The sequence below is a fragment of the Megascapheus bottae genome, chromosome 36, assembly GCF_031878675.1.
Source record: "Megascapheus bottae isolate mThoBot1 chromosome 36, mThoBot2.hap1, whole genome shotgun sequence".
Classification (NCBI taxonomy): Eukaryota; Metazoa; Chordata; class Mammalia; order Rodentia; family Geomyidae; genus Megascapheus; species Megascapheus bottae.
This window is the reverse complement of record NC_143544.1, coordinates 366687-394233: the sequence shown is the minus strand read 5'-3', so window position 1 is coordinate 394233 and position 27547 is coordinate 366687. Positions and strand designations below refer to the sequence as shown.

At 47.9% G+C, this 27547-nt stretch overlaps 1 protein-coding gene across 4 annotated transcripts; it reads left to right on the top strand.

The window, feature by feature from the left end:
- The first annotated feature begins 116 nt into the window (after positions 1 to 116).
- Nde1 (nudE neurodevelopment protein 1) lies at positions 117 to 25940 on the top strand. 4 transcript variants are annotated; one of them, XM_090324631.1, is made up of 11 exons: positions 117 to 777; positions 3765 to 4264; positions 10830 to 10953; positions 11859 to 12012; positions 16214 to 16362; positions 19343 to 19479; positions 20463 to 20645; positions 22465 to 22556; positions 24082 to 24233; positions 24793 to 24863; positions 25055 to 25391. In XM_090324631.1, the coding sequence occupies exons 3-11, from the start codon at positions 10871 to 10873 to the stop codon at positions 25060 to 25062; spliced, it is 1029 nt and encodes a 342-aa protein (XP_090180757.1). In that variant the 5' UTR covers positions 117 to 777; positions 3765 to 4264; positions 10830 to 10870; the 3' UTR covers positions 25063 to 25391. The 4 variants fall into 4 exon arrangements, with proteins under 4 accessions (XP_090180757.1, XP_090180755.1, XP_090180759.1 ...); XM_090324629.1 differs by lacking the exon at positions 24793 to 24863 and having other exon boundaries at positions 10779 to 10953; positions 25299 to 25940; XM_090324633.1 differs by lacking the exon at positions 24793 to 24863.
- The last annotated feature ends 1607 nt before the right edge of the window (positions 25941 to 27547 follow it).

Genomic DNA, 27547 nt, shown 5'->3' with positions numbered 1-27547 from the left:
ACCGCGCCCGCCCCTGTCGTAAAACCGACGCTCTTCTCCCCGGCTCGCCCCGCCTCCCCCCTCCGCCGCGGCCTCCCCCGCGCGGGGCACGCTGGGAGCCGCGGGGGGGGCGGGGCCTCGCGGCCCTGCAGCCTCGTCAGGCTCAGTCCCCTCCCGATAAACCCCTAAATAGCGGCTTTCTAGGGGGGCCATCCGGGCTTCTTCGGCAGGAACCCCCAGTTTAAAGAGTTCTGCTCCCCCGCAGAGCCGAATGGAGCGTCAGAGCGGAGGATTAGGGAGCCTGTGACGAGGAACCGAAGGAAAACCGGCGGGACGGCGTTCCCATGACCGGGCGGCGCCTCGGGCCTGCGAGGGCCGGCGACCCGGGGTCCGAGCCGGGCCGGACGCCCGACGGCCTCGCCCTCCGTCTCCAGCCTCCCGGCGTCACGTGACAGCCCTGTTTTCATTTTAAAAATTAAATGGCGCATACCCACAGAATCCTTTGATCTACTGCAACCTAGTGGCGGGTGGAGGAAAAAAAAAAACCCAACATGGTTAGTGGACTTTTAAGTTCTTTATTTCTCCTGTGCCCGTCCTGGGGCTTGAACTCTGGGCCCTGAGCGTCTCTTCCCCCTCCACCCCTCCAGGTTAGTGTTCTCCCACTGGAGCCACAGCTCCACTTGTGGCTTTTTTCTTTTTTTTTTTTTTTTTGTGGGAGCTGGCTTTGAACCTGGATCTTCAGATCTCAAGCTTCTGAGTAGCTGGGATTACAGGTCGGAGCCATCGGTTCCCAGTTCGGTGAGTTTTTGCTAGATCCTTCCAGATTCCCCGCCTCCCCCCCCCCCCCCACAATACAGGCTCACCTGGTGCAAATTAAGTCGCCCAATGGCCTCGCTGAACCTTGCCATCAACCATTAAGGACGTCTTTGGTGACCTTAGGAGAGGAAATGTTAAGTTTCTCATTCCGAATGGATATCGCTTTTTCCAGGGACAGGTTGGGCCAACAAAGAAGTTTGGAGTTAGGAAAGTTCTGCAAAACCACAACAACTTTAATGCCAGTAAACAGCTATTCAGGAGGCAAAAACTGGTGGCCCCTGAGAAGGCTAGGCATTATTTCCTCTTGCAAATGAGAAAGACACATAGCATCGTAGCTTGTGGAATGTTACTTTAAAACTTTTGTTTTTAAAGTCTGCCAAGGAAGTGATCAACTTAGCAAAAAGCAATTAACAGGTAGAAAAATGAAAATGTTTCCGCCCCTTCCCTTCCCGCCCTGCCTCGCCTGTTCGTAGTGATTTCATTAGGCAATCTACGTTAAATATCCGGGTAGACACCCCTGTAGATGTGGATTGAGGAAGGCAGGTTCAAACATGCCAGATGAGATAATTCCTTTGTGCCTCTCGTTTTCTAGAACCCGCAGTATAGCTATACAGCCCCTACCAGCTTAGGTATTTAGTACTGTGAACCTTCCATGGGGTCTGGGGTGGGGGAGGGGCAATATTTTCCAAATAGGAATTAAAATATGAAAATCAACCCTCACTTTTTTTTTCCTTGAACTTGGGGTTTCAGCTTCAAGTACAACTACACCTCTACAACTTAAGCCACACCTGCAGCCCTGCTTTTGCTTTTTTTCTCTCCTACTATTTCAGAGATTAAATCTGAGGCCTTTTCCCTGTGTTGACCTTGAACCTGGAGCCTTTGGCTCTTCAGCCTGAGAAGTAGCAAGGATCACAGGTTGTATGCCACCAGGTATCTGGCAAGCATTTTTGTGTTAGTCTCTATAGATTTTTTCCCTTTTTATTCTAGCAAAGCATTTCTGAACATAGTATATTAGGGAAATTATTAAAAAGAAATTGATCCCAGGTTTATCATTGTTTTTTGGGTCAGTGGTGAGGCTTGAACTCTGGGCCTGGACACTGCCCATAAGCTCTTCAGATCAAAGCTGACGCCCTACCCCTTGAGCCACAGTCCCGTTTCCGGCTTTCTAGTAGTTTATTGGAGGTAAGAGTCTTGTGTTTAGTGTCTGGATTGGCTTTGAACCTCGATCTTCAGATCTCAGCCTCCTGAATAACCAGGATTACAGGCATGAGCCAAAGTGCCTGGCGCATACCAGGTTTTTACATTTTTATTTTATACCACAAAGGAGTACAGAAACATTTTTGATAGACTTTACTTGGCATTCTTTCAAGTTCAAAAGTGCCTAATCTAGGGCTAGAGGTATTGCTCAAATGGTAGAGTACCTGCTTAGTAAGTAGGAGTCTTTGAGTTCAAATCACCCAGAACCACCCAAAACGTGTATATATAATAGCTTTTTTTATGTGTATAACATATATGATATATATTATGTGTGCATGTTAGACTAAGCTGAGGATTCCAGCTTTATGTAGGAGACAATTGTTGAAATACAGTTTGAACGGGGTGCTAGTGATTCCTGCCTATAATCCTGTGTACTCAGGAAGCTGGACCTGAGGATCTTAGTTTTTAGCCAGCCCAGGCAAGAAAGCCAGCGAGATTCTCATCTCTAACCACCAGGAAACTAAGTAGAGCTGTGGCTCAAAGTGGTAGAACACCCTTGAGTGAAAAAACTCAGGGACAGCATCCAGGCCCTGAGCTCAAGGCCCACAACTGACCAAAAAAAAAAAAAAAATTTTTTTTTAAATCTTGATCTATGAGAGAAAATGTGGATATATTTTCTTTTTTTTTCACATTTTAAAGCATTTTATTTATTTTTTATTTTTATTGTAATTAGTAAAAGGGTTACATGATATTTGCCAGATAGAAGGTGCATTAATTCACATACATTGATACCCTTTCACATGTCTTGGTACCCGTTTCCCCCCCCACATCCCCCCCACCCGTCTTGGTTTTCCCCCCTTCCCTATCAAATTTCTTTCTTTCTTTTTCTTTTTCTTTCTTTTTTTTTTTTTTGCCAGTATTGGGGCTTAAACACAGGATGCCTTGTGCTCAAGGCTAGCACTCCACCACTTGAGCTACAACACCACTTCTGGCTTTTCTATGTACGTGGTACCAAAGAATCGAACCCAGGTCTTTGTGAATGCTAGGTGAGCACTCTACCACTAGGCCAAACCCCCAGCCCTGGATATATTTTCTTAAATATGAATTGATTCCTATTTAGTGTCCGATTTTTTTTCCTGTTCAAATAGTACTCTTCTCATTTGTGAAACCAGGGTGAAGATTTTTTTTTTGTGTGATGATGTATTTTTAGTGGCTAAGTGGTTACATTTGATTCAACTCATTTTTTTTCTCATTGTTTTGGTTCTACTTCAGTTAGGTTAATGTTTGAACTGGTAAATCAGGGTGGAAAGATACAAGAAGCTGGGCTCTTGGCTCAATCACATCTCTAAGCTACAAGGAATTTTCATAGAAAATGTTTAAAGTACATCAGAGCTGGGCTCCGATGGCTAACATTTGTAATCTTGCTACTGAGGAGGCTGAGATCTGAGAATCACTGAAGCCAGCCTAGGTAGGAAATTCTGTGAGACTTATTTCTAGTTAACCACCCAAAAGCTGGAAGTGGATCTGTGGCAAGTGGTAGAACACCAGCCTTGAGCCAAAAAACTTAGGGATAGCGCCCAGGCCATGACGTAGAGCTCCATTAATGACACATTTTGTAACTTAAAAAAAAAAAGTGTGTTGCCCAATATCAACCCCATTTTCCCAGACTTTTACTTTTCCACCCTTTGGGGGGAAATTTGGATCCAAATAGTTTAGATTAGCTGATGGTTGTCATTTAAATTGTACCAGCACCTTACCAATTTGTGTTTCAGTTACCTTGCCAAAGGACCGCATGGCTGTGGGGTGCAGGGCTCGAATCCAAAAGCGTGTCCACTACCTGCATCCCGGAAGAAGAGAGTGATGCTGAAGATTCTATTGTGGGCATAAAGTAGCGGGAAGGACTCGGGGTACTGAGCCTCTGTCCTTGTCCTCCCAGCGGATTCGGAATAAGCTCACTAACAGGAAGAAGTGGCGTGAACGAGGCCGGCGTATTGTCCGGAGATGCGTGGCCCACGAGCCCCAGGCCGGAGCCCCGCGTCCAGGGCAGGCCCGGCCACGGCCACGACGGAGTTACCTCCCCGCCCGGCCAGGGAGAAAAGTTTCCAAACGGCGCTGCTCGGCGTTGATTGGCCGAGCCGGACGCGGATCTGGGACGCAGCAGCCAATGGGCGGCGCTGGCCGCGAGCGCGGGACACAGGAGGTGGGGGGAGAGCCCGGGCGGCCCCGCCCTGGCCCGAGCTGCCGCCAGATCCGCCCGCTCTGTCGGACCCGGGTAAGTACTGCCGCGGTGTTCCCCAGGCGGGTGTGGAGGCCCCCAGAATCGCCATCCCAAACTCCCTTGCTCCCGGGTCTCCCCCTCCAGTCCTCCGTCGCCTTGCAGGGACGCCCGATTGCGCGTCTCGGCCCCCGAAATCCCGCCCTCGGGAGCCTCCTTCCTAACTTTGCGCCCTTACCAACTTTGTTCGGGGCTCCGCTCGAGTCCCCGCCCAGACTGTCTCCAGACCCTGCCAGCCTGCTCCGCCCTCCGACGACCTCCTCCCTCCAAATCCACTCCTGGATGCCACCCGTTCCCTCCTCCCCCTCCCTTCTCTGACCTCCTTCCCCTCTCCCCACTCTCCTTCCCGGGCCGCCCTGCCCCCTCCCCCGCAGCCACACGAGCCCCGGCCTGGCTGCCCCCTCCTGAAGGAGCATGCGGAGCCCCTGATCTCTGCGCGCCTCCTGCCTCTGCTGCGGGACGGTTCAGATTTCTCCTGACTGCGCTTGGACGCGGGATCCGATAAAAGGCGAAAGTGCTTATTCTGCACTTGAGGTTGCCCGGTCCTCCTGCTTTCTGGAGGTCGCGGCAACCTCTACCTCCCCCATATCCCCCCGCACCCATCACCTTGACCCCCTGCTGAGGGGACGTTTTTTCCCCCCCTCCCCCAGGCTCCTGAGAGCCCGAGCTTTCCCAGATCCTTTGTCCGGGGTTTGTTCCAGGTCGTGCCTCCTTTCTTCTCAGAGCCTGAGGTCTCTGTTAGCTTACTAGCTAAAGAAGGCCTTTTTACAGCGTGTGCCTTGCGGAGGTTTGTCTTTTTCTGAGCTGGTTTTGTCTTAGTGTCTTCCCAGCCAGGACTAGGGTGGACCGCTTTGAAGAGTAATCGGATACCAGAGTCCCGGAGTCTCTGGTCATCTGACCACTCAGCCACCACCCCGTCTTCCCACCAACTGGCATTTAAGTTTTGAAACTTAAGTCGTCGCTCTTAATGTGTGTGGTGGGGACCTCGGATTTGTGTATTTATTCTGTTCTGGGTATTTTACCAACTTGGCTTGTGCTGTTAGTGTGTTGTGTTCTTTTCCACCCAAGATAATTTCCTAGCATGAACCTGCCAGTGTAGGTAGTTTGTGCTTATATCTCATCCTGTGCTTGAACCTATTACCAGAATGGAGTCCCCCTCATTTGCCTTTCCCACTAGCAAGTCCCAGGCTAGTCTGGCTAAAGGGGAAAAGACCCTGTCTCAGAAAGCAGACAACAGAATGATTGAAAAGTAATGAAGAAAGGGGGAAAAATCACATTAGAAAAATTTCTTTGGTTCATTAGTACAAAATTATCTTGGAGCAATAGTTGTCCTTTTTTTGGTTCCAAGCATAAACTTGTGTGTGTGTGTGTGTGTGTGTGTGTGTGTGTGTGTGTGTGTGTGTGTGTGTGTATGTTTGTGTGCTGGTCCTAGGGCTTGAACTCAGTGTGTGGGCTCTGTCCTTAAGCTTTTGTCCTCAAGACTTATGCTATATTACTTGAGCCAGGCTCAAGCTTCCAGCTTTTTGGTGGTTAACTGGAGATGAGAGTCTCACAGACTTTTCTGCCCCAGCTGGCTTTGAACTGGTGTCCTCAGATCTCTACTTCCTGAGTGACTACGATTACAGGTATGAGCCACCAGTGCCCAGTGTCAACTTTTACATTTTCATGATTAACATATGCTTACTTTGTTTGGGTGTGGAGGCATGGGATTGGACTCAGGGCTCACAAATTCATTCTAAATCTAGATTCTACATTTGGGGTTCCTGAAATAAGGGGCAGGGACTGGAAAAATTAGAAGAGAGACAAACACATCGGGTCCAGGAGGTCTGCAGCCCAAGCAAAAACTGCCGCCTCGTTTATTCTTAACACAAAGTTTTTATCCCCTCCCGAGACCAGGGCCCTCCCAGGTGTTACATCCAGATCGTTCATCAGGGAGCTGTTGAGGGTTACATTCATATGGTAAATCTCAGATCAATTGAACAGGAGAAGGCCAAAAAACAATAAGACAATCAAGCAATTATCTGATGCAAATCAAAGTACAGTTTGTTTCCACTCTTGCTCCCCGACATATCCCCCGTCTTTATTTTAAAAGAAACACAAGTGCAATTTCTATTCTTTTCACTATCTCTAATATCTCATTATCCTGTCTCACTTTCCAAAAATGACTGGTCCCTTCATCTAAAGGGGATAGATGGGCGGAGATTCGGCTTCTGTGACTTCTTCAAGCTGACTCAGGGGCGTTGTCTCTGTGCTTGACCAGGGACCTTAAAAAGCCTAGCCTGTTTAGAGATAGGGTGTTACTCTATAGCCCAAGCCAGCTTTGAATTTGTGATCTTCTTGCCCTTAGCATCTTGAGTAGCTGAGATCGTAGGTATGCCAAATGCCTTGCTTCAAAAGTTTTGTTTTTGGTTTTGTCAGTCCTGAGAATTTAATTTAGGGCCTGGGCACTGCTCCTGAGCTTTTTTTTTTTTTTTCCCTTTTTTTGCCAGCCATGGGGCTTGAACTCAGGGCCTGAGTGCTGTCCTTGGACTTTTCTCAAGGCTAGAGCTCTACTACTTGAGCCACAGCACCACTTTCACCTTTTTTCTATGTATGTGGTACTGAGGAATGGAACCTGGGCCTTTGTGCATGCTAAGCAAGCACTCTACCACTAGGCCAAACTCCTAGCCCCTCTCCCTGAGCTCTTTTGCTCAAGGCTAGTGATGTACCAGTTGAATCACAGCTCTGCTTCCAGCTTTTCTAGTGTTTAATTGGAGATACTTTCCTGCCTGTGCTGGCTTTAAAATCTCAGATCTCAGCCTCCTGAGTAGATTTTAGGCATGATCCACCAGCATCTAGACAAACTCTTTTTGTTTCATTTAAAGTCTACTGTAGGTCAGATGTGCTGGTGCATGTCTATAATTTGAGCACTTAGGAGAGAGGAGGATCTCAAGCTGTCATTGGCCCTATACTGAGCTCCAGATCAGCATCCAAAACATAGTGAGATCATGTCTCAGGAAAAACAGAAATGAAAAACTGGGTTGAGTATGATGTTTCACATCTGTAATCCTAGCTGCTCCAGAGGTGGAGATAGGAGGATTGTGGTCCGAGGATATCCAAGGGAAATATGAGAGACCCTATCATAAAACAATAGCAAGAAATCCACCTAATTCAAAAAGTGCTAGGAATGTGGCTCAAGTGGTAGAGCATTTGACTAGTTCAATCCCCAGCCCTGCCAAAAACAGCAACAAAAGCCAGTCTTCTAGGAAGAAGTGTGTGGGTACAAGTGCTCAGTCTCAGTGCTGGCTCCCTCCTTCCAGACACTTTCGATCTCCTGAGGCAGACACAGGAAGATCACATCCTCCATCTAGCTCTTCTTAACCACTACATCAGGCTCTGTGGGCAAGTTTCTCTAGTATTCCTTGTCTAGTGAAGGCTGGGTGTATCACCCAGTGCGTGCCTTTGCATGCCTCATGCTTTGTCAGGTGGGTCATTGCAGACTCCCGAGACTTCTAAGACACAAAGACAGAAGCCAGGCAAGCTGACTCTTGGCAGATTTTGCCCCAGTGATGTCAGGTGTGCAGACACTGCTGCTCCCGCCTCTTCCATGTTGAGAAATGTGTTGACTTAATTCCTAATGCTTTCTCCATCCATGTACGTCAAGATGACTCGTATGCTGGTGTTGTTTACTCAGAAGAAAGCTGAAAGGTGTCATTTCATTTTTTTTTTCTTGAGTTTTGAACTCAGAGGTAGATGTCTCAAACGTGTTCTCAGATTTTTCTGTTAAATCTAATGCTAAAAACAAAAACCATGCTGGGAGGGAGGGGAGTACAGTTGTTCATGCCTGGAATCCTTGCCCAAGAGGCTGAGATGGGGAGGGTCAAGATTTGAGACCAGCCTAAGCAAAAAGTTTGCAAAATTCCATCTCAGTCCAGAAAAAACTGCACAAAGAGGTTGGGGAGTTAGCTCAGTGGAACAGCACTTGCCAAGGCCCTGAGTTTGGTTATCAGCTTGGGGTGGGGGGTGGCTAGACATGGTAAAGTATCTCTGTTGTCTCACCTACTGGGGAAGCACAAGCAGTGTGGTCCAGACAAAAAGCAACAGGTTTGGGCAGGGGCTCAGGTGGCAGAGCACCTGCCTAGCAAGCACAAGAATTTGAGTTCAAACCCCAGTGCTACCAACAAAACAGAACAGAAACCCTTCTGAAATCGGTTTAGGGCAGTTTTTATTTGTGTTTTTCAGCTAGGTAGTTGTACACAGTGTTTTCAGAAGTCAGGTTATGAGTACAGTGCATCTTGATCTGTGTGTCACTCCTATCATCATCTTTCCCCATCCTGAACTATAGTTCAGTTTTTACATAATATACATTGAATAGGATAATTGCACTTGCACTTGTCCATTCATCCTCCGTTCATATCCGCCTCCCTCTCATTACCCCTCAAAGGGATTTTTTTTTTTGAAATGTTGGGGATGAAACCCAAGGCCTTGTGCATGTTAGGCAAACACTCCTGTACCTCCTGTCCTTTTGTTGGCATAAAAAGTATACAGGCTGTGACACTGTCCAGGTCTCTGGCTGCCTTTTTCTTCCTCAAAGTTCAAAATCAGACCCTTCTCAGCCTTGTCACAATAGAATGTGTCTCCCCAAACAATGCCCCCTTCATTCCTTTCAAGTGACAGATTAGAAACCTCCAAAATACATCTGCCCTAGCAGGGAAGAGAACATTAAGAAACTCCAGTCACTGCTGCCAGGTGCTGATAGATCACACCTGTAATCCTAGCTATTCCAGAGGCAGAGACTTGAAGGATCGAGGTATGAAGCCAGCCTCAGGGTCTCGCACTTCCTTGTGTACAGTTAAACCACCAAGAAGCTGGAAGTGGAGCTGTGGCTCAAGAGGTAGAGCATCAGTGTTGAAGGAAAAGCTAAGTTCAAGCCCCAATACCAGCACAGAAAAAAAAAAAATCCACGAAGTAAGGTCTAGGTTGTGGTTCCAGTGAGAGAGAAGCTGTCTGGCAAGTATAAGGTCCTGAGTTTAAAGCCTAGTAATTCCAGAAACATTACAGACCAAGGCACAGCAAATACAGAAGTTGGGATCAAGCTTGCTGGGCTGGGTCTTGAAAGGGGGGGGGTATTTATCAAAGTAGTGGTTACATTGGACCTTGTAAATGATCCTTTTCCAAGGGCTGGAAACATCAGTCTACCTTGGCTGTTATTAATTCCTCAGCACCTCACCCTTCTGCAAACTGACCTCCTTCTTTGCTTCAAAACTGATACTGTGCTAAGTAACACTGGTGTCTCAGGTTTCACATCCTTGGGGTTTAGATCTAAACATGCTTGGCTCATGTCAAGCTGGAAGTAGCCTAAACCAGATGTGTGATCTCCCAGTCTACCCTGCTGGGCGTGAACTTACTGGTGCTTTCCACCTCTCATGACTGATTGCTGGCCCAGTACAGGTCTGCTTCCTCTTCTCCCATCAGATGTACTAACTCAAATCCAGGAAACATGCCCTTTTTTCCTTTTCTTTCTTTTTTGAGATAGAGGTCTCACTTGGTTGCCAATGTACACACCACTGTCTGGCTAGTTCTGCCTTCGAAATATTTTTGGAGTCCATGGCTCCTCTTTCCTCTTCCTCCTCCTCGCTTCTAATTCAGGCTACCTTCCCTTCTTTTTTGGGTTCTTCCAGGTTGAGCTATTTCAGCAGAGGAGCCCATCTGCTGCCCTCTGCAAAGTTCTCCAGTGGCTCCCATCTCTGCGATGCGTTTTTCTTTTGTTCTTTGTGACTAGGTTTTGCCCTGAAGTCAGGCTAGCCTTCACTGAAAATCCTCCTGCCTCTGCCTCTCCTTCCTCTCCTGCCCCTCCTGCCTGCTGGGATTACAGGCATCCACCACTACACCTGACTTACTGCTACGTTTCTGAACAACTCAGAAAAAACACTCTGTGATTTGACTTGGCTATTTTGATCTGCCCAGTGTCTCCACCCCTCTTCAACCTCTCTTCCCACACCCGGCTGTGCCTCCCTTTTCTCGTGTCCAGTTTTCTTCCATTTGTTGCTTTCCAATTCTTCCTTGTTCTTTTCTCATGGCCCTCATGCACCACCCCTTCCAGGAAGCCCTCCTTGATTCTCAGGTTGAGTTTGGGATGTCATGACTAGGTGGCACTGCAGAGATGCTTCTAATTTTGACCATGGTGGTTTGCATGCCTGCATCCAGACACACTGAAGTATGTGCTCTGAATATATGCTGCTTCTTGAATGTCATTACCACTGAACAATTTGTGTGCATTTGCATGAATTTACATGTGATTTGAATATGATTCCTCTCATGAGGCCCCTTAAAGAGGAAAGGGGGACCTGCAGACATCTTGCATGGATCCCCAGGTTCTGTTGTAGGAGCTCAATAAACACTTCATGGCACGATAGGTGCAATTTGATAGTAAGACCTTGGATGTAAACAGCAGTGGCAGGCTGTCTGTTTTCACATGTTAGCATGCTAATCCTCCATGAAGTTCAGGGTTATTGATTTACTTCTGTTGAAGATCACCTGTTGATCCAGGCCCGGGTAATAACTTGAAAGCCTTGCCTGGTAGATGCCATGTCACAGGAAGCGTGAACACGTGCTGTCTCCACAATGGAGGACCCGGGGAGGACCTTCAGCTCTGAGGAGGAAGCAGCCACCTACTGGAAAGACCTGGCGATGACTTACAAGCAGAGGTCAGTCCTGCAAGTTCTGCTCTTGTCCATTGTTGCAGACTTACTGTGTGCACTCTAGGTCTACTGTGTGTGCCATAAGGGGCACACACTTACTCTGAAAACCAGCCTGTGAGGGAACTTGTCACCATACTCCGCTGATGAGGACACAGAGCCACAAAGGAGACTTTAAAAATAAATAAATAAATGAATGGGTATTAAGTGAATTGGTTAAGAAATGGTTTTAGAGCTGGACATTTCCAAGTTAGGTCTAAGTTCTGCTTCTGATGTCTCATGCAACCAACAGACAAGTCACTCAACCTGTCTAAATTTTATCTTTAATGCACAAATAAGAGTAGAGATGGCTGTGTAAAGAGTCATCCTCTGTGGCACATGAGATGCCCAGCACACATTAATGCACGCACAAAAAAATGGGCACCGATGGCTCACATTTGTAATCATAGCCACTCAGGAGACTGAGATCTGAGGATCAAGAAGGCCAATCCAGGTAGGAAATCTGTGAGACTGTTATCTCTAACCGGAAAATTCGGAAGTGGAGCTTTGGTTTTAGTGGTAGAGCACCAGCTTTGTCAGTAAGGCTAAAGGATTATGTGTAGGCCTTGAGTTCCCAGGACTAGCAGAAAATAATTTTTTTAACCTGTGTGTGTGTGTGTGTGTGTGTGTGTGTGTGTTTCAGTGGCAGTCATGGGGCTTGAACTCAAGGCTTGGACAGTGTCTGTGAGCTCTTTTGCTCAAGGCTAGTCTTGTACCACTGAGCTACAGATCCACTTCTGATTTTTCTGGTAGTTAATTGGAGATCAGTGTCTTGTGGACGTTCCAGCCCATGTTGAGATCTGATCCTCAGATCGCGTGAGGCACCAGCACCCAGCAAATAAATACTTACTGGGCCTTTGGGAATTCTGTGGCAGGGCGGAAAACACGCAGGAGGAGCTCCGGGAATTCCAGGAGGGAAGCCGAGAGTATGAGGCAGAATTGGAGACCCAGTTGCAACAGATCGAGACCCGGAACCAAGACCTCCTGTCAGAAAACAGTCGCTTGCGGATGGAGCTCGAAGCTGTCAAGGCAAGAGGCTTGGGGGCAGTGTCGGGGGTGAGAGTGGGTGAGTAGACTTTGTGTGGGGTGGGCCAGGCTGGGAAAAGCAGCTCTATAAGCTGAGGACACAACTTTGCCCACTCCTAGCTGCAGGCCTGGTGGGTGTGTGGTCACTGCCCAAGCAAGTCCCACCTGGAGGGCTAGATCTTCAATCCAGGAAGGCTTTGGGGCTGCCATGGTGAGAGATCCCCAAGTGCTTCCAGACTGAACCATTGAGCCGGAGAGGACCTGCTAGTCAGAGCTGTGTGACAAGCATGTGAGATTCGGGGCAGAGATGGAGGGAAGAAATCCCAAGCTCTGGTGTGGTCACCAGCCAACACTTGCCAGTCACCTAAGTCACGTCAGCTGGGTCAGGCTGATAACGGGCTTCTCCCTGAGAGCTGAATGCAGGGGCCTGGGAGGGATCCAGATCACACAGTACAAGGCCACAGCTGAGCATGCTTTTCGGGGGAGTGGGGGGTCTCCCTCTTGGCATTTTCTGGAAAGAAGGTTAATGAGTTCAGATCGTCCCCTTTCGTCTGGATGCCTCTTAAATAAGAGTGTGGGTAGGATGGTGAAAGTCACACCTGCTTGCTGGCCCGTGGGCATGTGTGTGTGTGCTAGAGGTGGATGTATGGGGCGCTGCTTCCTGACTGCAGACCCTGATGCTCGGGTCCTGGCCAGGACACAGCATCAGAAGAGCCTCAGAAGAGCCCCAGCAGCCAGAGGGGGTATGGGTGACCTTTTCATCATCACCCACCCCACAGGTCAGGTGAGTCACTGACTCCCTTTGCTGGGGACACAGTGCACCCTTCTGGGACCAGGCACCATGATGTCACCTCCTGGGTACTTCCCTGAGGTTTGTAGCCGAGTTTGAAAGAGGAACTTGCCTTTTCTTCTAGTTTTCAAATGAAATTTTGGGCCTTCTACATTTCATGGCTTTTTTTTTTTTTTTTTTTATCTTGCTGAAGAGCACTTGGTGAAAGAAAGCAGAGAGAGGAGAAACAGGAAACAATGACTGGTCATCCCTTACTGACTTGCACTGAAATAGTTGAGGACCATTCGATACCATTGTTTTGTTGTTTGTTTTTGTGCTGGTACTAGGGTTTAAACTCAGGACATGGGCACTGTCCTCTAGCTTTTTCACTCAAGGGCGGTGCCCTCCCACTGAGGCACAACTCCACCTTGAGCTTTTGGTGGTGGTTAATTGGAAATAAGAGTTTCCGACTTTCCTGTCCAGACTGACTTTGAAGCTTTCTCCTTGGATCTCAGCCTCCTAAGTAGCTAGGATTCCAAGTGAGAACCAGGACCCACGCCTGCATCCAGCCGCCTGGTCTGGACCTCGGCTCAATCAACTTAGGGCTATTATCAGAGTCTGGATTCCCACTGTCTGGGGAGGGATGAAATAAAACAATGTTGTGTACTAGCCAAGGCTAGCACAGGTGGAATGAATGTTCATTGATGCAGTAGGTAGCACCCAGTCACTGAGATTCATCTTGACTTGTCTCCACCCTTAGAAAGCACTAGCCAATCACTAGGTTTCCTTTAAAAATGGGCAATAGTTGTTCTCTTCCCTTACCCTCTCCTCCTCTCCCAAATACTCCTAGCGATCTCCCCTGTGCTGCAGTGTCTCAGATCAAGTTAGGACTGTTGTCATGCTAAGTACCTGACACACTTTTTTTATTGTTAATAGTTGTAGAGAGGGGTTACAATTTCATAAGTCAGGTTGTGAGGAAACTGCTTCTTGGTCAGAGTCAACCATTCCTTCATTCTCCCCCATTTTTTCCCCTTCCCATCTGCACCCTCTCATTCCATAGCTCATTTTTTCTTTTACATAAAGTCCATTCCATACAGTGCCCACTTTTCCTCACCCTTCTTCCCTCCATTCCTGTGTAACCCCCTTGCCCCTCTCCCAAGACATGTGTCTACTTCCTGCTATTCATTTTGATAAAGGGAACTTCAGTCATTCAGAAGCCTATATACACTCCCATATGTATTCGCATTTTGGATCTAGCTTTGTCATATGAAAGAAAGTGTGTTATTAAGTCTCTCTGAGCCTGGCTTACTTCAATTAACATCATCTGTTTCCCTGCAATGACATAATATTCTTTCAAATGAATGAATAAAATTCCATTGTGCATTATGTACCATATTTTCTTGATCCACTCACCTGGGGCTATTTCTATAACTTGGCTATTGTGAATAATTCAGCAGTGAACATGGAATAATGCAGCAAAGGTCTTTACCATATCTTGATGTGCGATGGTCTAGGTAGATGCCCAAGAGTGCTTTGACTGGATCATGGGGAAGGTGTGTGTGTGTTTAGTCTTGTGAGGAATCTCCATACTGCCATCCAGAATGATTGTACCAGTTTATATTCCCAGCAACAGGGCAGTAGGTTTCCTTTTTTCCCATGTCCCCACCAACATTCCTTATTGTTTGAATTCTCCATGCTGGCCAATCTTACTAGGTGAGATGGAATCTCAGTGTTGTTTTGATTTGCATTTCCTTTGTGGCCAAGAATATTTGCCATTTCTTAAGTGTTTGTTAGCCATTCTTCTTCTGAGAAGTCTCTTTAGCTCCTCTGCTTATTTATTGATTTGGTTAATTTGTGTGGGGGGGGTAGTTTCTTGAGCTCCTTGTATATTTTGAATGTAACTGCTAAAGACCTCCCACTCCATTGGCTATCTTTTTAGTTTTGTCAGTATGTCTTCTGGTGTGCAGAAACGTACTAGTCTGATGTAATCTTATTTGTCAAGTCTTGTTCCTATTTGCTGAGACTGTGGGACTTTCAAAAAATTTCTGCCTCTCAATGGTTTCCCTTATTTGTAATAATTAGTACCCATCTAGGACTATCCTAGCAGAGGGTTACAATAGTTCAACACCTAGGTACATAGGTCCTATAGAATGAGACTAAATGAAAGGGACTCTAGGATATGGAAACAAGAGCTTTCTCTTGTGTGATTGTTGTTCTTAATGTACTATGTTATTTCTCTTCTCTTTTCTTACCCTTTCATTAATTTCATAGTTACTGTATCTGACTTTGTTACCTGGTATATTGTATATACATTTATTTGTTTATTTGAAATAAGAAAGGGAGGGGGAAAACATGATGATTGGGAGGGGATGGAAGGAGGGAAATGTATCAATGTGTTCGAAGTAATGTACCTACTACCTGACGAATGTTACTGTAATCCCTCTATACGATATCCCAACAATGAAAAAGAAAGAGAGAACCCAGCATAATTACAAGATAAACAAAAGTAATTTAGAATTAAGAAGCATTAACTACAACAATGAAAATTCTGCCTCTTAAGTTCTCTTGCTCCCTCTTTAGTAGTTTCAAAGTATTAGGTCTGCCATGGAGGTCTTTGATCCATTTTGAGTTGATCGTGGTGTCTGGTGATAGATTGGATGCACTTCTCATCCTGTACACATAGACATCCAGGTTTCCCAGCACAGTTACTGAAGAGGCTGCCTGATGTCATCTTGATGTCAGTGGTGGTCATGTGTGCAACGGTCTGTGTCCAGTCTTGTGTGAGGCATCGAGGCTGTGTGGAGCTTTCTTTGCCTATGCACACCTTAAATTTTGTTGTTTTTTAATAAAGATTGATGGGGCTGAACTCTGATGGCCCACATCTGTCATCCAAGCTCCTCAGGAGACTGAGATCTGAGGATCATGGGTCAGAGCCAGCCCGGGCAGACAAATTCAAGAGACTATTACCCACCAAAAAGCTGAAGTGCTGTGGCTCAAGGGGTAGAGCACTACCCTTGAGCAAAAAAACCAAAAACAACAAAAAACCCCCTCAGGAACAGCACCTAGGCCCCGAGTTTAAGGCCCAGGACTGGCTTAAAAAAAAAAAAAGTTGGTGGCAGAACAGGGTCACAGGTAGAGACAGCTGATAAGGGAGGAGGTGATGGCCACCTGTCATGTCCCCCTACAACACACACAGATTCTGGGTGTGTGAAGAGACGGCTCTGTTGACTGAACTTTAGGAGAGCTTGGATGAAGAGGTTAGGGGTGCCCCTACGGGCCATAACACGAGGGAGGGACCTAAGAAGTCAGGGTGCAGTTGTGGGGGACTGGGGAGACTGCAGGGAGAACACAGGCCCTCCTGGAGCCAGCAGAGAGGAGACAGAGCCAAAGCCTGAGCCTGTCTCTAGCTCCATGTGGATGGATTTTGTCCTTTAGGAGAAGCTGGAGCTGCAGCACTCAGAGGGCTACCGGCAGATCTCAGCCCTGGAGGATGACCTTGCGCAGACAAGGGCAATTAAAGATCAGCTGCAGAAGTACATCCGGGAGCTGGAGCAAGCCAATGATGACCTGGAAAGAGCCAAGCGGTACTCGTGGGGGCGGAGGGCGGAGGGTGGGGAGGAGAGGGCCTTGCAGGGTCTCATGCTTCTCCTCATCTGTGGGCTGCCATGCCTGTGTTCTGTGATGAGAGGTGGCGATGGACACTGAGCAATAAAACAGATTATAGCAAGAACAGCTCCAGGGGTGAGAGAACACATAGGCTGTTGGTCACTGGTGGGAGATTATCTGGCAAGGCAAGAACATTCCAGAAAGAACCACCAGCATGTACTAAGGAAGTAAACAGTTTCAAAAAGAATACTGTGTGTGTGGTGGGGAGGGGGGGATTGGTAGTAGTGTTTGAACTCAAGGCTGCATGTTTACTATCAAGTGCTCTGCTACTTCAGCCAAACTCCTAATCCATTTTGCTTTAGTTATTTTTCAAATCGGATCTTGCATTATGCTGGGGCCAGCCTGGCCCGCAGTCCTATGCACACTTCCCAAATAGCTGGGATGACAGGCATGTCCTACTGCACCTAGCTTGTTATTAGCTAAGCTTGGGGAGGGGGTGTGTGTGAGTTCCCTCTTGAATTTTTTGCTTAGCTCTCCTCCCCACCTCTTGCTGAGTAGCTAGGATCAGTCAGTGGCGGGAACCACTGTGTCTGGCTAAAGAACAGTATTTCTCAAAGCACTGCTCTGGTTTAGCAGAATAACAGTGTTCATGGGGTGATGATTCTGACTATAGGCACTTTTCTGTGTTTGTGTGCCAGTTCTAGGGCTTGAACTGAAGGCCTTACATTCTCATTTGGCTTTTCTCCTCAAACTTGGCACCCTACAGACTCGAGCCACAATTCAAGTTAATTGGAGATAAGAGTCTCACAGACTTTCTTACCTGAGCTCATTTTGAACCCATGATCCTTCGATCTCAGCCTCCTGAGTAGCTAGGATTACAGGCATTAGGCACTGGCACCTGGCTATAGGTGCTTAAGAAAAAAAACAAGAACACAACATTCTTATATTCTATACCCCATAAATATGTGTATAATTTAAGGAAACAATATTCATAGCTAAATGACTTACAGTGAAATAGACATAACTACAGAGTCCTATTCTCACGGCTTTGACAAAGGGACACATTCACACAGCTCAGGCTCCAAACAAGGGACATCCTCTTTCCCCCAGGGTTGCTTATTTTTTTTTTTAATATTTCTTTTTTTACTTTATTTTAATGTATAGAGGGGTTACAGTTATATTCACTAGATAGAAGGTGCATTATTTCCCACTCATTGATACCCCTTCTCATGTTTTTGTACCCTTTTCCTCCCCCACCCCTTGCTTTTTCTTTTATTTTAGCAGTTCTTGGGCCTGGCACTGAGCTCCTTCTATTTCTTTTACTTAGCTTATACAGTATTGCTTCCTCCAAAATGTAACAACTTTGCAATTGTTTTCACCTTCTAGCCTGGCTTGGTGTTCTACTGGAATGCAGGTATCTGTGGGTCTACCATACACACAGGAAAAACAGACTTCTAGCTACCAGGATAGAGTTTTTGCTTTAAAAAGGCAAATATTACTAACTGCCAGTGGCTCAACACCAAGAATCCTTGCTACTTAAGAAGCTGAGCATCCAGGGGCCGGGAGTTTGGCCTAGTGGTAGAGTGCTTGCCTAGCATGCACAAAGACCCAGGTTAAATTCCTCGGTACCCCACATACATGGCAAAAAGCCAGAAGTGGTGTTGAGGCTCAAGTGGTAGAGTGCTAGCCTTGAGAAAGTCCAAGGACAGTGCTCAAGCCCTGAGCTCAAGCCCAGGACTGGCAAAAAACAAACAAAAAAAAAGAAGCTGAGCATCCAGCTTCAAAGCTGCCTAAGGCAGGCAAATCCAGAAGCCTCCTAATCTCCAACTAACCAGAAGTGGAGCTGTGGCGCTGTGGCTCAAGTGGTAGAATGCCAGCCTTGACAAGGAAAAAGCCCAAGAACAGTGCCCAGGCCCTGAGTTCAACCCCTAGTACACATACACACACACAAAAGAGAAGAGTCTTCCAAATGCAAATTCAGGCAGATAACAGTGTGCCCACCCTGGCCTGTGCACACTGCTTTACATCTGAGACTTTTGCTTGACAGTAGATTGTGGGCATTGTTCTTCCCAAGGACACAGCAGTCCTTGTTCTTTCTGTTTTCCTTTTGTTCTGACATGTCCATTCTCTTCTGTTAGACAGTGTAATACAATAACTATTTGTTCATCTACTACACTGTGATGGATTTCTTTGCTCTGCCATATGAGCTATGCCTCCAACCTGGCTCTTTTGCTGGTTATTTTGGAGCTGGCGTCTTCCTGACTTTTCGGTCTACATTGACTTTTTTTTCCCCAGTCCTGGGCTTAAGCTCAGGGCCTGAGCACTGTCCTTGGATTTTTTTCAAGGCTAGAGCTCTACCACTTGAGCCTCAGCACCACTTCCGGCTTTTTCTAAGTATGTGGTACCAAGGAATCGAACCCGGGTCTTCGTGCATGCTAGGCAAGCACTCTACCACTAGGCCAAACTCCCGGCCCATGCATTGACTTTTGAACAGTGATCATCTGGATCTTATCCTGTAGCACAGCCAAGGTGGCAGAGGTGACAACTGTGCCTGGCCAGATGTTTTTCACCATAGCATTCCACGCCAGCTCCTAGCAAGCTATACCTTCAGCCCTGGTAACTTTTTACACTATTAACATTTAGTCACCGAGAGCTGCAGCCTGATGTGTTCTAGGTGACTGAATGCAGGCTGCTAGATCTGTGTGCAGTGCTGCTTACTGAGCACTGTCAAGGATGACGCCTGGGCCCATGGCTGAGGGCTCTTTGGATGTTACCTAGTCCTCTACCACCACCACCACCCCACCCCGGCACTCCTGCCCTCTGACAGGTCCCTCTGCAGGTGAAGAGACCCCCAGAAGGCCAAGTGACTTGGGCCCTGGCCCATGTCCCTCAGGTCTCCACAGGCAACAGACGCAGACCCCGTTGTTTTCTGGGTAACCTGGCTGTTCTCTCACCCAGAGCCACGATCATGTCTCTCGAAGACTTTGAACAACGCCTGAACCAAGCCATTGAAAGAAATGCCTTCCTGGAGAGTGAACTTGACGAGAAGGAGAATCTTCTAGAATCTGTCCAGAGACTGAAGGATGAAGCAAGAGGTCAGGGATCTTGGCTTGTTTTATATCTTCATCAGTATAGTGTCCTCCCCTGACACCTTTCTGACAATATCAGGTGCTGTGGCCCAGTCCCTGCCCCTGGCCCCTGCCTGGCCTCTGCCTGAGGCTGGCAGTTGTCATCTTCAGTGTTTGCAGACAAAGCTATAAGATGAAAAAGCTTTGAGGTTCAGAGATGACTCCCTTTGTTTGGGGAGTTCCCTCTCTGGGAAGAAGTCCTTTCAAGAAAGACGCTCCCCATACCTGAGTCACACACACCAAGAGAGCTTGACACTCAGTTTATGGGGAAGAATGTTAGTTGCCTGACTCGCTAGCCCCTCCTTTCTGTGACTTGTCATAATTAAAAGAAAAAAATGGCTTGAACTCAGGGCTTTAAGCTTGCTTAGATTGTTTGATAATGGCTGGTGGTCTACCATCAGAGCCGTGCCTCCAGTTCTGCTTTTTTGCTGGTTGATTGGAGGTGAACTCTCCCCAAGTTTTCTGTCCTGGCTGGATTAAAATCACTTCCCAGAGCTCAGCCTCCTGAGTAGCTAGGATTACAGGTATGAACCACTGGCATCCATCTATTTTTTTCATTTTGCCAGTCCTGGGGCTTGAACTCAGGGCCTGAACATTGTCCTTGGGCTTTCCTCAAGGCTAGCACTCTAATATTTGAGCCACAGCACCATTTCTGACTTTTCAATGTATGTGTTACCTGAGGAATCAAACCTGGGTCTTCATGTATGCGAGGCAAGCACTCTACTGCTAGGCCAAACTCCAGGCCCCATCTATATATTAAAAAAAAAAAAGAAATATATATATATATATATATGTAAACTTTTAAAACTTAAAATGAAAGTCCAGTTGTTTTTGCACACCTGCTAAGCAAGGTTGAGTGCATTTCCTTTCAGTGAGGATTTCTCTCCATCTGCAGGTTTTTCCCTATCCCAAGAGCAGGAACTGAATTTCTGGCTCCTCTTCCCATGCAGATTTGAGGCAGGAACTGGCTGTACAGCAGAAGCAAGAGAAACCGAGGACACCTGTGGCTGGTGTGGCAGGGGACACAGAAAGGACGGACACAGCAGTGCAGGCCACGGGTTTTGTGCCCACCACTCCTGTGGCCCAACGAGGACCTGCATCTTGTTTAAACACACCAGGAACGTTCAGGCGGGGTAAGGATCCTCTGCTTTGCAGAGCTTTCCCCGGTGAGGACTTGGGGTGTGTCCAGGGGAGAGGGGGTGGCCTGGGCTGGGTTCTGCAGCAGGGAACTAAATTTAGAGGGCTCAGTGTGGTGGGGCAGAGTGAAAATGAGAGGTCGGTCCTGGGTGTGAGACTGAAGAGAGCAGTAGAGGTCTAGAGGGCTGCTGCCACTGTGCCTGTGCTGCCTGGAATGAGGGTCCAGCCTTCACTGAAAGCCAGATCTGGTGTGAATTCCTGTGGTCCCAGCCACTCAGGAGGCAGAGATAGGAAATAGGAAGATTGTGGTCCTCAGGTCCTCAGGAAAAAGCAGGAAATGATACCTCAAAAAGTAAAGTTAAGGGCCGGGAGTTTGGCCTAGTGGTTAAAGTGCTTGCCTAGCATGCACGAAGACCTGGGTTCGATTCCTCGGTACCACAAACATAGAAAAAAGCCAGAAGTGGTGCTGAGGCTCAAGGGCTAGAGCTCTAGCCTTGAGAAATTCCAAGGACTGTGCTCAGCCCCTGAGCTCAAGCCCAGGACTGGCAAAAAAAAAAAAAAAAAAAAAAAAAGTTAACTAGGTGCCAGTGGCTCATGCCTAGCTACTCAGAAAGCTAAGATCTGAGGCCTGCAGTTCAAAGCCAGCCTAGATTTATTTCTAATTAGCCAGCAAAAAAAGCCTTGAGCACAAAAGCTCAGGCACAACATCCAGGCCCTGAGTTCAAGCCCTAGGACTGACACAATATAATAAATTAGTAGCTAAAGGATCAAAGGATTAGGTTGTGCCTCAAGTAGTAGAGGGCTTGCTGAGGCCCCAAGTCAATCCCTGTTAAAACCAAAACCAAGCAATAAAGATGATGATGCACCATTTGTAAAGAAATGGAAAGACGGCTGGGAGTTTGGCTTAGGGGTAGAATGCTTACCTACCATGTACAAAGACCTGGGTTCAATTCCTCAGTGCCACATACATAGAAAAAGCTGGAAGTGGTGCTGTGGCTCAAGTGGCAGAGTGCTAACCTTGAGGAAAAAGCCCATGGACAGTGCTCAGGCCCTGAGTTCAAGCCCCAGGACTAGCCAAAAAAAGGTAAAGATTTGGAAAATATTGAGTGAAGTTGTGCCCAGAGAGACAAAGGTTTCCTATGTCCACATGTATGTGGAGGCTAGATGTGAGCTTATACACTTATACGTAAATGCATTGGGTAGTATGCAGGTATATACGTGGGTATATACATACGTATTAACTGAAATGAGGTAGATTCAGGAAGAGATCTCAAATAGTGTAATTCCTTAGAAAGCCAAAAACCAAAGTTCAGCAAAAGACGACAGCAGGAAGCAGGTACTCAAAATGGGTCGGGTGGTGTCAAGGGAAAGAGATGAATGGAGAGGAGAATGCGGTCAATAATCTAATATATATCCTCTAAAATTAAGAAGAGGGTGGGGTGGGGGAGGGATGAATGTTACTTTGGATGGGCTGACATGGATCAAGGTATATTGCATTCTTGAATTGCGATGTTAAATGACAGCTCCTTGGTACACCTCCTCAAAGATAATAACAAGAGAAAATATTAATGTGTAAAAGGCAAATGTTTACTATAATCCTCCCAAAGACTCAAAGCTGATCGCCAGCAGACCCTTGGCACATTGTCTGCTTGATGCCTGCCTGAACTGGGGACACATTGAGAAAGACAGGGACGGCACCAGCCTCCTCTCCCCCTTCCCTGTGGTTTGCCCTCAGAGGTGTTGGTACACCAACTGGGCCAGGGGTTCGAGTGTAACGTGAACTTCTTGTCTCCCCCCCCCCCCCCCCCCGCCCAGGTCTGGACAGCTCCCACAGTGGGACTCCGCTCACGCCTGCCGCCCGGATCTCAGCCCTCAACATTGTGGGAGACCTGCTGCGGAAAGTGGGGGTGAGGCGGTGCCTTCCAGGGGTCTCCCGTGTCTTCTCCAGTCTTCCAGGCTGTGGAGGGGTTCCTCCCAGCAGATCCTCTCCTGGTCATGTGTCTCAGCTGCCTGGAACATCATTAACCACTTTCTAATGTTTCTATTGCTCCCAAGCCAGTTCTAGCTCAGGGCTCGGGGTTTTTTGTTTGTTTTTAATTGTTTTTGGTTTTTGTACTGGTTTGGGGGTTTGAATTCTGGGCCTGGGGGCTGTCCCCGAGCTTTTTCACTCAAAAGCTAGTGCTTTACCACTTGAGCCACATCTCTACTTCTGGCTTTTTTTTTTTTTTTTGCCAGTCCTGGGCTTGAGCTCAGCGTCTGAGCACTGTCCTTGGACTTTCTCAAGGCTAGAGCTCTACCACTTGAGCCTCAGCACCACTTCCAGCTTTTTTCTATGTATGTGGTACCAAGGAATCGAACCTGGGTCTTCGTGCATGCTAGGCAAGCACTTTAACCACTAGGCCAAACTCCCGGCCCTGCTTCTGGCTTTTTTAGTGGTTAATTGGAGAAAAAGTGTCTCAAGCACTTTCCTTTCCCAACTGCTTTAAACGTTAATCCTTAGATCTCAGCCTCCTGAGTATCTAGGATTATAGGCATGAGCCTCTGGCATCCAAGTAAGGCTATCTTTTTTTTCCACATTTTTTTAAAATTGTAATTAATAGAAGGGTTACATTATATTCACCAGATAGAAGGTGCATTACTTCACAACATTGACACCCTCTCTCATGTCTTGTTTTTTTTTTTTTTTTTTCGTTTAAACCATTTTCCTCCATGCAGATAACATAATAGAATGGTGTATTTGGTTTTGATGGGCACAGTGGTGCAAACCAGCTCTCAGGTTGGTGAGGCAGCAAGACTAAGAGTTCAGAGCACCCAGAGCTTTGTAGTGAGTCCCTTTGTTATTTAAAATAAAAAACCAAACCTCTCCCCTCTTGGGAGAAGGGCCCCAAGTTTAGGAGCACATCTAAGTCCAGAATAAAGAAGTTGACCCTCCAAGTTTTCTAATAATTATGGAAGCAGTTCTCCTGTGCTGACACAGAGCTAGACATTCTGTCTACAAGTTTTTTATTCTTACCAATGGCATTTTGGAGGTCACATCTTTCCTCCTCTGCCGTCTTGTCTTGGAGCAGACTTGGCAGCTCATTTCTCAGATGTGGGCTCCAGTTTTCTGTTTTGTGAGTGGCCTCTGCATGGATTAGCAGAGCTGGGCCATTGATGGCTTTGCTGCCTCTCTGGTTTCCTCAGGGTCCAATCAAGACCTCGTTCCAGTCTGTCCCACCAAGCAGAGGGAACAGTCCCCAAAGTTGATATCTTATTTCCTGGCTTGGTATTGTCTTAGGAAGCTCCCCTATACTTCCAAGCCTGGGATTTTGCAAGCCTCTGGGGTCCCCTTGTGAGTTCCCAGCTGGAAGCGTGCATGTGACTTGTGTGTGTGCCAGGCTCTGGGGCTGGGTCTCTAACTTGTGTCTGTAACTTGTACCCTTCTCTCTCCAGGCCCTGGAGTCCAAGCTGGCGTCCTGCCGGAACTTCATGTACGATCAGTCCCCAAATCGGACAAGTGGCCCAGCCTCGGGCCGGGGGAGCAAGAACAGAGACAGCGGTGACAGGCGGCCCAGTAGTGCCAGTGTGCCTTTGGGGGACAAAGGGTTAGTAGTACCTTTCCTTGCCCTCCCTCAGGGACCCCCTTCATGCCCCAGGATGGAACAGCTGTCTCCACCCATCATCCTCTGATTTTGTTGGTGGTATCCGTGCTAGGGTTTGGACTTGTGGCCTGGGCACTGTGCCTTAGCTGTTTTGCACAAGGCTGGCATTCCACCACTTGAGCCACGGCTCCACTAATGACTTTTTGGTTGTTAAGTGAACATAAGAGTGTAGTGGACTTTCCCATTTAGGCTGGTTTCAAATTGAGATCTGAACGCTCATAGCTCAGCCACCTTAGTAGCTAGATTTATAGGCATGAGTCGGGCACCCAGCTTTACCATGTATGGCTTGGCTTCAGCTTCCAAAGCAGTGTTTCCTGTTCGACCTTGGGGATGTGACCTCGGAGAACCTGATTTCCAGCCTCATTTCCTTCCTTCCACAGGAGAGAAAATTGAGGCTGGGAGACCCAGCTCCCGACTTTCCAGTGTTCAGACCCTGTGGGTGCTGGTGGCTTGTGGCTCATGTTCTAGCCTGTCTCCTAAATGTGCTTTGCTCTGTCTGAAGGTTGGGGAAACGCCTGGAGTTCGGGAAGCCGCCCTCAAGTCCTGCTTCACCTGCACTGCCATCTGCCCAGGGTGTGGTCAAGCTGTTGCTTTAGGATCCAGGGAGCTGGAGCCCCATCTGTCTGTCTCTCTGCTCTGTCTGCCTGCCTGTCTGTCCTGCCTGCCTGTCTGCCTTGCCTGCCTGGGTGCTGTGCAGTTCTCACCTCCTTGCCTGTCCACTCATCTCCCAGCCTGTCAGCTTTCATTTTTTTCTTCCTTCTTAGAGAAATAAGAGCCATCACTCCATAGTTTGCTCTGTGCTGTGTGGCCCAAGACAGTCACTGAGGGCATCGGCTGTGGACCTGCTGTTGTTCCTGAGAACAGCGTCGCCATCCCTCCTTGCCGTCAGCAAGGTCCAGGGAAGGTTTCGGGGTGGGGGTGACCAATCCATCAAGGGCACCTGAGTCCAATAACCCCTGTCTCCTGCAGAGGGACGTGTGCCCTCCTCCCCTTGCTTTCCCCACACAGGCTCCTCCCAGAGGGAGATGGCTTCCAAGAACAGACCAGCCCCGCACGGGGTGCTCCAGCCTGTGGAGGAATGCAGTGTGGAGGAGGCCCAGGATGGGGTCTCTGTGAACACTTCTGCACTTCTGGGACTTGTGAATCTGCCTCTCTCAAGGGTTTTGGGCACATGCTTATCTGTGGCACCCAGGCCCATGGGGACTCTGCTCAGCCACCCCTGGCCGCTCCCCAGGGGAAGGGTGACAGCTGCAGCAGGAACTCATCAAGGCAGGTGACATGGAATGAGGACACTGGCCCAAGATCCCTCACCCTAGCCTGACAACCCCTTGCCTCTGGACATACTTATGACTCCCATCCCGGACACAGTTGTGTGTCACAACCCACACCGTCACTCCCCCAGGGACAAAGTTGTGTGTCACAGTACACACTCACAGTCACCACCCCCCACCCCCCCGTGATGCACTTGGGTGTCAGCGCACTTGGTTCACATCATTTACTGGACAGGCAAGGCCAGCCTGGAGTGGGCCGGGCCCCCTCAGGGCTGCAGACCCTCCTCACGGGGGTGTTTGTCCCCCTAAAATGTGTGAGCCTATGTTCACTGAAAGGTGGATTTCTTTTTTAAGGAACAATAAAATCCAGAGAAACCTGTGGGCTGCCGCTCTTTGGTGTGGTGGCCGCTCATAGAAGGTGGACATCAAAAATCAGAAATGGGCTTTTGAAGAGGCCTCTGGTGGTTGGCATGTCCCCTGGGGATTGGTGTCACTTCAGCATCTTTTGTCTATTCGGTTGCTGTTTTCTGGTCCATCCTATGCCAAGCTGGCCTGAGGAATCTTTTACAGAACGAAACTTCCCACAGGCCGTTCTGCCCACAATACTCCCGCTCGGAGAGAAGGGCCCTGATCTGTGTGCTTTTAGGACCCCGCACTAAGAATGGCTTTCCTGGGGAAGTGTGTAGACAGGGCCTCACTGTCACCCAGGCTGTCACTTGTGATCCTCCTGCTCCCGCCTCCCGAGTGCAGGGATTGCAGGTGTGGGCCACCATGCCCTTGCTCTTAGGTTTTTCAGTGCTGTTGCTTTAAACCATGAGTGTGACAAACCAGATGTAACCTGCCCAGGTAAAATGTTGACTGGCTTTTTCAGAAGCAGTTCCTTGGTTCGTGTTTTAATGTAAATGAGAGTTGGATCTATGGATCATAATAAGAATGCTTTATATAAAGGTTAGGACCAGAACTGCTAAAGAGCTGGGGGTTTGGGATGATGATGAACTGTTGGCTCCTACAGTATGCTGGGGATGGGACCCAATTGGAAACACAAATTCACTTGTTAGATGTCCACAGAGCCTGACATTTAGACAGTGGCGTGTCACCTGAGGACATGGTGTTCTTCACTAGCGGCGGTGGCAGGGTCTAGGAGGACTTAGGTCTTGACTGACATCCTCATTCACGTTCAGGGGTACAAGCCTGCCCACCAGGCATCCCGTCCAGCTCCTCAGGCATGCACACTGTTTGTGCCCCTCCTTTTGTACGGGGTGGGGGGAAGTAACTGTTCTGGGGGTTGAATTCAGCTTCCTAAGTTGGGGTTCTATCATGTAAGCCATACCTCCATCCTGTTTTTACATTGATTTATTGTTACCCATGGTAGGATCTGAATTGAGGGCTTTGAGCAGACATGACTTGTTTGTGGATGATGCTTTACCATTTGAATCATGCTTTCAGCCCAGCCTTTTGCTGTTTCATAGGAAATGGAATCTTATGGGCTTTTCTGCCGAGTTTGGTTTCTAACCTTAGTCGTCCCCAAAGCTTCCCTAGTACCCAGTTTTACAGGTGTGAACCCCCAGCGCCTGGCTTGGTTGGTTTTTGTTTTGTTGTTGGTCTTGGGGCTTGAATTCTGGGCCTGGGCACTGTCCCTGAGCTCTTCAGCTCAAGGCTCTACTGTTTTGTGCCACAGTACCACTTCTGGTTTTCTGGTGGCTAATTGGAGATGAGTCTCACAGACCTTCATGCCTGAGTTGGCTTTGAATTGTGATCCTCAGAGCTCAGTATCCTAAGTAGCTAGGATTACACGTGTGAGCCACTGTCACCTGGCTGGCTTGGTTATTTTCAATGTTGTATTTCCACTTATGCCAGAACTAGCCTGGGCTTTGACTCTACCTCTGGTTTCCAGAGTTCCTAGGGATACCTGGCTTGTGCCACTGTACCCAGCTTTGCACATCTTCCTCCTATAGCTGGGATGACAGGTGTGCATCACCACACCCA